General features: G+C 44.0%; 1 protein-coding gene across 2 annotated transcripts in view; it reads left to right on the forward strand.

Annotated features, from left to right (window-relative positions):
* Positions 1-6629: 6629 nt before the first annotated feature.
* Positions 6630-9946, forward strand: part of ZNF32 (zinc finger protein 32) — a 4863-nt gene continuing 1546 nt past the window's right edge. The window contains exons 1-2 of one of the 2 annotated variants that reach the window (XM_029244589.1): positions 6630-6707; positions 9069-9208. In XM_029244589.1, coding sequence (XP_029100422.1) covers positions 9139-9208 — 70 coding nt within the window. In that variant the 5' untranslated portion in view covers positions 6630-6707; positions 9069-9138. The remainder of the gene's footprint in view (positions 6708-9068; positions 9209-9946) is intronic. The other variant, XM_029244588.1, reaches the window with a different exon arrangement.

A 9946-nucleotide genomic window follows, 5' to 3' on the forward strand; every position in this document is an offset into this window, starting at 1 on the left:
ATTATATAAATATATAAATGTATACATTTATATATTTTATACTTTTATACATTTTGTATATAAATATAAATATATATTTATAAATATATAAATGTATAAATATATAAATGTATTTATAAATAAATATATTTATAAATATAAATTTATAAATATATAAATGTATTTATAAATAAATATAAATGTAAAATATAAAATGCTAAATATAAAATGACACTTTACTGGTAATAATCTCTTGTCTTGAGAGAAGAATTTTTTTTTTTTTTTTTTAATTTTTGGCTGCGTTGGGTCTTCATCGCTGCACACGGGCCTTCTCTAGTTGCGGCGAGCGGGGGCCACTTCTCATTGCGGTGTGCGGGCTTCTCATTGCGGATCACGGGCTCTAGGCACACAGGCCTCAGTAGTTGTGGCTCATGGGCCCCGAAGCACGGGCTCAGCAGTTGTGGCGCACCAGCCCAGTTGCTCTGCAGCATGTGGGATCCTCCCGGACCAGGGCTCGAACCCGCATCCCCTGCATTGGCAGGAGGATTCTTAACCACTGCACCACCAGGGAAGCCCTGAGAAGAATGATTTTTATCTTCAAGTGCAAAGACTCGTGGGGTTCAGATTCAGCTTTTAAAGTCATTGCAAATTAGACCAATTGCAAAGCTGGGGGAATAGTCAACAAAACCACCCTCACTTCTGACATCAATTTCAAGTTTGGGGGTCTCCCCAAACCACCTTCAGCTTTGATAACTTGCTAGAAAGACTCACAGAACTCACTGAAAGCTGTTGTGCTCAGGGTTATGGTTTTTTTACAGGGAAAGGATAGAGACTAAAATCAGCCACAGGAAGAAGCTCACAGGGCAGAGTTGGGGGAAAGCACCAAACATGGAGCTTCTGGCTGTCTTCTCGCCATGGAGTCAGGTCAGCAATGCTTGCCAAATATTAATGTGTGATCATATGCACAGAGTACTGCCAGCCAGGGAAGCTCCCTTAGAGCCTTGGTGTCCAGAGTGTTTACTGGGCTCCATCACATAGATATGATTAATCACGCATGTAGCTGGACTTAGTCTCCAGTCTCCATCACCTCTGGAGATCGACTAGTAGATACCACATGACCCAAAGCTCCCACCCTACATCACACTGCTACTACCTGGAGTGTCCACATCCCAACGCAAGACTACCTAATGTGGCAGCCTGCACCCTAAATCACATTTTTAGACTATCCAGTATGACCCAAAGCCCCGGATGAAGATACTCCTATCAAGCATGATATTCCAAGGGCCGAGAGATCACCTCCCAGATATCAAAGACAAATGTCAGACCTCTTTTGGGCAAGGGTAAATTATTTACTACACAGTAAAATCAGTTGTATGATTACTACAATTGTGTATTTTATATTTCAAAAAATGTGTCTGACTAATCCAAAACACTTTTGAAGCTTTTAAAGCCTTTTACAACCATCAACTGTATTTTTTACATACTTTAAAATAAAAATCATTACTCCTTTTTTTTTTTACTTCAGTTATACCAAATAAAAATAAAGCTAATTTTTAAGTTTTGCTTGGAAAGGAAAATGAATAAGAAGGAAAAAAGACAGGCAGATAGTTTGTATGTCCCTGCATTTATCTTGCATTTTAATATTATTATTACCAACAGATTTTATTTTTTTCTCTAAAATAAGGAAATGCCACAAATAGGAGGAATTAAAGGAGACACAACATCTATGTGTAATGTGGGATCCTGGACTGGATTCAGGAACAGAAAATGAACAGTAGGGGGAAAACTGATGAAATTTAAATAAGGTCAGTCACTTACTGTTAAGTTGTACCACTGCATATTATATCAGTGTTAATTTCCTGGTTTTGACTATCATATTATAATTCTGTGAGCTGTTAGTATTGGGAAAGCTTAGTGAAAGATGAATGTGAAAACTCTGTCTAGTTTTTGCAGCTTTTCTGTAAGTCTAAAATTATTTCAAAATAAAAAGTTAGAAGAAAAAGGTTTAAAATGATCTATCTCTGCTTATTCAAGGATTCTCTAAAACAATCATTTTAATCTTTTTGGAGGTTGACCAACTCTTTAACGAAAAGAATGTACTATCTGCCCTAAAAAGCCTCCAAGTCCACTTTTGCCATTTTGCATGTTCACAGACCCACATGGAGCCCATCCATGGGCCCCAGATGAAGAACCCTGGCTCGAAAGACCACAGCTCAGGACTTGGGTGTGGTAGTAAGTAACATCCAACAAATAACCTGAGCAGGAACAACTTCTAGCTCCCACCTGCAGTCACATTCATGCTTGGGACTTCTTATAAAATGCGAGGCCTTGCTACAAAATGGGCTGTGCTCCCCTATGACATTTCCTCAGAAGGTCATCATGAAAGGACAACACTCACCCACACAACAAAAGGCACCTCCTCTTTCTGGGCCAAGCAGCCCCTACATATATCCTAAAGGGACCTTAAGGCAGCCCCATTAAATGATATCAAACAGAATAATCAGCTCTGGGCATGAGAAGCTCAGCAGGAAATGATGGCCGGGCCCATAGCCCTGGAAATAGAAGAAAATATATACCAAGTGCAGGGCATCTGTCCCCACCCCCCAAACTTTCCTTCCCATCTTCTGGTTTATAAGCAACTCCCTCAAGATGCTAAATGAAGAAAGGCACAGCTAGTTACATGGTAGAAATAAATGGCAAGAATTTAAAAACAGCTGAAGCCTGCATGAATAGATCCCTTAAGGATAATTAATTTATATTTGAATAGTTGAGGGAATTTTGAGGTTACAAAAGCTAAGACGCATACACTAGGCATTATTAAGCCCAAATTACTAGTATCCTGAATTTATAAATCAGGTAAGAATAGTGAGATCAAACACAAGACATAATTGTGCAAAGAGACAGAAATAGCTGCAGAGAACAGGACTGGCTTGTCCAAGGAGAGGCCAAGATGACTTCCAGCCCTGAGAAATAGCTGGCAATTCAAGAGACACTTGTAGGCTCTAGCCGAGGGATCAACAACCTTTCCAGAGGATTGCACTAAACCACAGACTCCTTTCTTTCTGGTAGGTCCAGCTACTCGAGCATGGCCACTGAGCAGGAGTGGCCTGAAAGAAAGCCAGCTTTCTCCCAAGCACTGGTCTCCATGCTGGACATAGTACAATGGTTTTGAGGGACGAGAAGACTGGTTAGTTCAGTGAATGTACAGAGTAGTGGGATGGGATGGGGGTGCATAAAACACAGTTCTTAAGAGATGACTAAAGGGGCTTGCATTTCTGATGGGGGGAGTAAACACAGACTTGAGGCATAATGGAAATTATTCTGATAAACTCTTCCAGGAGGGCAGATCCTCATTCTACCACTCTAGATCCAAAGACTCTGTTGAGATTATGGCAGAAAATGAAGCCCTTGAGCATCGTGCCATCTCATGCAAGCTTCTGGGTCAGCCCCTCCCTTCAAAGGAACCAAGAGTCCTTTCCAAGTCAGTAATTCACTTTAGAATTTACTGCAGAATTCTGCAGCTTTCATTCCACATTTAGGATTCAGTTACCTCATTTTTTCTTTTCCTGAGGAAAAAAACTGTGGAAGTCAAATGTATATTTTTAGGACTTTTTGAAACATATTAGCAAATGTCTAATCAGAATGACTGTCTCAGTTTACACATGGATGAAAACGTCCATTTCCCTAGTCCCCATTGCAATATTTTGCCATTCACTAGCTAGGGAAAAATTTTCTTTGTTTCAATTAGCACTTTTAAAAAATTAGTAAGTCTAAGTACTTTTCCTTAATTCTATTTTTTGTGTGTGTGAGTTGCTATCCTTTGCCAAATTTCCATTGAATATTTTCTTTCTCTTATTGATTTGTATGGTCTCTTTAAATATGACAATTATTAATATTTTCCTAGCTTGTCATGTGTTAACTTCAGTTAAAGGTGTTTTTGACACAGAAGTATTGGGTTTTAATGCAATCAAATCCAGCAATCTTATTCTTTATTGTTTCTGCCTTTGTTATTACCATGGTTAGGAAAACCTTTCCTAGGCCAAAATTATAAAATTATTAAACCATACGTTCTTCTGGGTCTTTTATGGATCTGGGTTTTACCTTTCACATGTAATCCACCTGGAGGCTATCTTGGCATAGGAGTTAGATAAACATTTACCTTTATTTTTTCGCCAAATGGTTCGCCTTTTGTCATAACAAGTTATTGAATTATCTATCCTTCTGTGATGTTCTGAAATGCATGTGAAGTAAAGTATTAGTTCTTTGGCAATTTTTCAAATTGACATTCCTGACACCCTCACCCAGCTCCCCTCCTTCCTGCTGAGTGTGTGTTAAGATGCAGGCAGTGGTTGAGGACTGGGCCCCACGTGGGATCTGGGTAAAGACTGCTAAGTGTCTGTCAAGGGAGGGGTGGGTGGGTCTCATCTGGGTCTCATCAACTCCATTACTAACCGCTTTCTCCTCCATTTTCTATTCAATGTGTCCACTTTCCTGAGACACCTTAAGATTTGTTGAAAAAGGTGACAACATTCCCCCTTTACAGTTACCTTCTCCCACCAAAGCTTTATCTTCTACTTTCACAATGGGAGCTGAAACATCCTAACAACCACAGCTGATCCTGACCCCAAAAGAATTGATAGGACTTCTAGGCGCATGGTGTTGTTTATCAGCAGGGGAAATGACTTCGGGCCCTGGGGTGACACACTCAGCCTTACTGACACAGGCTTGGGAGAGAAGGGAGCAGAGATACTCGTACAGCACCACCCAATCAGGTGCAAGGACTGGCCCTTGCTTGGTGCCACCTGGGCTATGAAAATTGTCTGTGGCTGCTGTAAAAGGAAAGAAAGAGCAGTGCCTGTGCCCGTCCCTTAATGCCCTACCCCTTTCTCTTTCTGACTCTGGAACAAATAATGAAGGAGGCACCACAGGGAGCCCTGCATTTGTGCTGAGGGGCCTTTATGAAGTGGGGCCTTCAGGGCAGTTTCCCCTGCACACTCAGGGACTTCTCTGTGAGACAGCTGTTGGCCCTGGTTTTGAGGAAGAGCGTTCATTTTGCCTTCTCAACTAGACTGTCAGCTCCCTTTCTAGGAGAAGAGAGTGTTGCTTGTTGACATTTGTGTCCCCAAAACCCAGCACAGTACCTGACATTTAAAATGGGCTCAGGACATAAAGGTTCAACAAACTTAAGTACCGATGTGTTGTTAGTAATAGTAATAACAGACACTTAGGAATCAACTTATAAACTTACACTTTGTACACTGTGTGGAATTAAATGTTTTGTTTTGTTTTGTTTAACAGGTGGCTTTGGTGTAGAGGACAAGGACATAGCAAGCGGAAACATTCCTTGTGAAACTCCTCATTCAATAGGATAGACTAGTCCCTGAGTGGGAGCTCTGGAGCAGGGAGCCTGGAGAGAAGTACACTGAGGAGAGCTCCAGGATGAAGGAAAACAAAGGTGATTCCAAGGGGGAGGAAGGAAGCCCAAGAAGCCTAAGCCCCCAGGAACTTTAATGCCTGACCAAATTCCCTCTCAGAGGCCAGGATCCTATAAAAATGCATTTGACGGTGGCTTGAGGCATTTAGAGAGCCTTTAACTCATGGATGTTCAAAATCAACCTTTGTCCCCTCCCAGTATCATACAACAGGGCCAAGGATTTGACTTGTGGCTCTTCAGAGAAGCCCCATGAAAAACAGCTCTTGCCCCCTGAACTGAGCGATCTTCAGGGCTTACAATTTCTCAATGCTTCAGACACACAGTCAGTTAAGAAAAAAATCTAATTTATTACCCTAGAAAATACTGTTTTCTCTCCATAATTCATGGAGTACATACAGAACGATTTTTTTCTGGGTTCACTCACATACCTGCCTTTGCTCTGAAGCAATAGAATAGCGGGGTGGCCCGGCCTGGACCCTGGCCCTTTCAAGAAGTCTTCACCTGGCCCCTGTAGCTGTCACCTGAGCCTATCCTGGGCTCTCCACCAGGTAAGAAGCCTGTCCAGAATCCTGTAGCTAGTCAATTTGCTTGTTGGCTCCAGACTGTTGTGATGGAGCCAACAAGCAAATTCAGGACAATTCCAAACCTGATCTCTTACCCATTATTTAGGGTGCAAATTCTTACTGATGGGATCGGTAGGGCATAGCTCTCCTCTCCAGGCTCTCGAAATTTTCCTGTGGTGTTCCAAGTCCTCTTTTCCCACAGACTTCACTTGAAATATTTGCTCCTTGTCTCAGAATTCTAATTACACATTTAGTCTCTGCTCATGCAGCGGCTCAACGCAAAACCTCTAAACACCTGAGGCTTTATCAACTCATTTCTTCCCGACACTTTGCTTCAGAACCCTGGATTCCCCCTTTCCTGGCTCAGCGGACGGCTTCACCAACCTGCCATCCCACGCCTGGCTAATCTGAGTGGCCATTTGGTGCTCTCGGCCCCCGCTCTACATCAGCGAACAAGTTGGCATCTCTGGCTCGGGGCCAAACAGGAGGGACCTGAGCGCCCAGCGCACACCGAGACCCGCAGAGCCCTAGCGGCCGGTCGCATCGCCGAACTACGTTTCCCACAGTACTCGGGGAAGCCGGGGCCGCCGAGGTGCGGCCCACCCCCCGCCCCCCCACCCCCGCTCAGGATCGCGCGGAGCCTCCTGGGAGTTGTAGTCCTGGCCGCTCGCGCCGGCGCTCCTGAGGGCTCGTTGTCGGCCTTTGTCTGTCTGCGGGCGCGCGCCGCTGCGGTGAGTGAGGCCGCCGGCCGGGTCCGTACGCCCGAGCGAGGCGGGGCCCCGCCTGCAGGCCGCGGTCCCTGAGCCCCCTGCGGCCTTGAGTAGGCCTGGCCAGCTTGGACTCCCCAGGGCAGCCAGCTGCGAGGGGAGTGGTCTGCGGCCCGCAGGAAAAGGTCCAGCTGGACCAGAGAAAGGGGTGCTGAGGCCCAGCGCGCAGGGCCGGCCCGGGGGTTTGCGGGTGGGGGCAGACCTGAGGCGGGAATGGAGAGTCTGTCGGTAGGAGCAGGGGTCCCTCCGCCGCACAGCACGGGCGGGTGTGGAGCAAGGCCCTGCACCCCGAGACGCGGGAGGGGGAGACCACAGGCAGGTGTGCCCCGGGGCCCGCGGGGAGGGTTTCAGAAGACGCACAGGAGAAAGTGCAGTCTCTCTGAGGTGGGTGAAAGGGAGAAAGGACAAACTTCGTTGGGTGGAGAATAGGAAAGGACAAAGTGGATTCAAGTGTGCAGAGAAAATAATCACCCCTCCCCAGAATCTCCTAATCCTTAAACTATCCCTCAAGAAAGCAACTATCCTAGTCCTCTGCTGGGGACTCTCAACTTTAGGCCTTAAATCTGTAGGTCATGTCAGAGGCCCTTCACGTTTGGTTCTTTTATTCTCCCAAGAGCTACTTGATAATACAGTGTTATCAGACTATTTAGTAAGTGAGGAAATAGGGTCAGGGCTGTTTGGTTACTTGCCCAGTGTCATTTAAGGGGAGAGAAGGGTAATCCAAGTCTCTCATGGCCTAATTCTGAGCTCTTTCCATAGGATATAATGGCCTTTCTGATAGGAAAAGCAGTATTTTCTACTATAAAGTGACTTTATCCAAAATCTTCAGGAAATTGATTCCTCAGATTTGTGGAATCTAGGGAGAAAAATACGACAACTTCTCTTTATTAATCAAGGAGGTTCCTGAGACACAGCTGAGCTGTTTCTTGTTGAATATCTCACAACATGTGGACAGGCACAGCTGTAAGTGCTGCCCACACGTTCTGACCAAACTATTTGCTGGACTGACCAGAGACAGAGTCCAACCTCAGGTAGCAGGTACCTATATACTTTGCACTGACTCTTGATGGATGTGTGGTTGAGCAGTAGCACCTTCCACTTCCAAGTGAACGGTGTTGTAGTGTCCTGACACTCTGATAGGGCATCGCTTTGTGTTTTGTACTGCAAATTGGAGCTGAGTCCTCCAAATAAAGAGTTTAAATGCCTCTCCAGTCATCAAAACATGCAGCAGAAAGGGCAGTTGTCAAGAAGACCAGGTGTCTGGGTTAACAAAGAATTGTAGTATCACACTGCTATTTCATTAAACCAGGAGGCCAGCATTTTCATGGGACATAGTAGAGGGAAACAAAGATTATACATTGGACCACTGCATAAATAAAGTGTAAGTATTCAGTAATTAGGGTCCTGAAATAAGAATATCCCCCCCCAAAAAAATACAAAAGGATAATATGGAACACGAGGATTCCTAGGATCTGGAAGAATAGTAAGGTCTGGTCAAGCTCTGTTCCATTCTATTTCATTTTATAAGAATTCTCACCAGCTTTTTAGTGACGAGAAAGTAGAGAATTGTCTGGACATAGGCTTTGGATCCAAAAAGTCTTGGATTTGAGCCTTTGCCTCACCTTGGCTCCTTACTGGCTCTGCGAATAGGGGCAAGTTACTTACCCTAATCGGTGTGCCTTGGGCTTGGTTTTGGAGTCTGAAGTAGGTCTTTCTTTCTCCAAGAATTGGCAAGTATTTATAGTTCCTCAAAACTGGTATTCTCATACCTTGAAGCATCTGGAGCCTCCTAAGAAGTGCCAAAAGGAAATATGAAATCTCTTGTTCTGTCCTAATAACCTAGAGGGGACTGGAGAGGAGAGCTGGAGCCATTTCAATCATAGAATCAATCATGATGGCTGAAATTTTTTTTATATTCTGAATTCCTTTGGAGGCTTGGAGGATAGAATAGCAGGCTGTTAGGCAGGGGAAGGAAGTGGACGATTCCAATCACATGCTAAGGCTAAGCTAAGGTACAAATAGGACGGACCATTATCTTGGCACTGGCAAGAAAAGATACTTGTTTGCTTTATGTCTTCTCTGCTTTCCCACCTCCTGCTTCCTCCTGGACTCATTTATAAGTGGTCATGGTACCTTTTGGCTCATTTTGCAGTTACATTGTAGGTGACTGACATTACCTCAGGCAATCAAGATTTCCTCCATTCACTCATACCCCAAACTGGAGCTCCTGTTGACTTTATTCTCCTCACTTATCAATTCTCCTGTCCTTTCCTGTTTGTTTTTGTTGTTCTGTTTTGTTTTTGTTTGTTTGTTTTCCCTCCCCAGGTACTCAAGAACAGCCCATGGAAGAATCATATGAAGAGGTGGTGATTAAGGTCATACAGCAGGAGTGGACATGTTTGGATTTCCAACAGCTACTCTGCTGGACTGTCATGGAAGATATGCCCAGAATGTAGCATTTTTCAGTGAGTCAGTTGATTGCTGGGATGCCCTCAACTCATAATAATCAGTGTCCCTGTTCTCAGCACTAGTCAACAGGCTGAGGATGCAGAGAAGATGTTCCTTTGGTGGAGCTCACTGTTTCTAGGGATTACAGGGAAAGCCTACAAACTGGAGTTAGAAATAGCAGAAACAGAGCACAACAGTCTTGATATGGAGGTAGTCTCTGAGAGAATGAGCAGTTTTAAATCTCAGCACAATCATTGAATAACAAGTTGAAATCTCCCTAGGATGACTCCAAGAAAACTAGTATTAGTGATGAATGGACCCATATTTAAAGTGCAGTAGAAGGCTCATATGCAGGGCAGTACTGGAGAGGACTGTCAATATCTGCATAGGAAGTGTTGAGAATAACTTCCAAACCAAAATAGACTTCAGTTCCGCCACAGCTTAGCAGATTGAAATAGCATGGATTTTAAAGGGAAAAATTCCTTGGATCAGATTCTGTGATAGCCCTGACTTGATCTATGGTATCAGACAAGTTATTTAACTTTCTTGTGCTCCAGCCTCTTCATCTTTAAAATGGGACAATAAGCTCTATCTTGCGGGGTGCAGGGATTAGAATTAATAGATGTAAAGTACCAAGGATTCTGCTACATATATTCTGATATCATGGAGCCTACTCCACTGTTAGGAGAGCAGACTAGAGCAGAAGTGAATTTCTCATGAAACTAATGAAACAAGGTTCAAGATCTTTCCCTTAC

This window comes from Monodon monoceros, unplaced genomic scaffold, assembly GCF_005190385.1.
Source record: "Monodon monoceros isolate NGI ecotype Baffin Bay Population unplaced genomic scaffold, NGI_Narwhal_1 Super_Scaffold_4, whole genome shotgun sequence".
In the NCBI taxonomy this organism is placed as follows: domain Eukaryota; kingdom Metazoa; phylum Chordata; class Mammalia; order Artiodactyla; family Monodontidae; genus Monodon; species Monodon monoceros.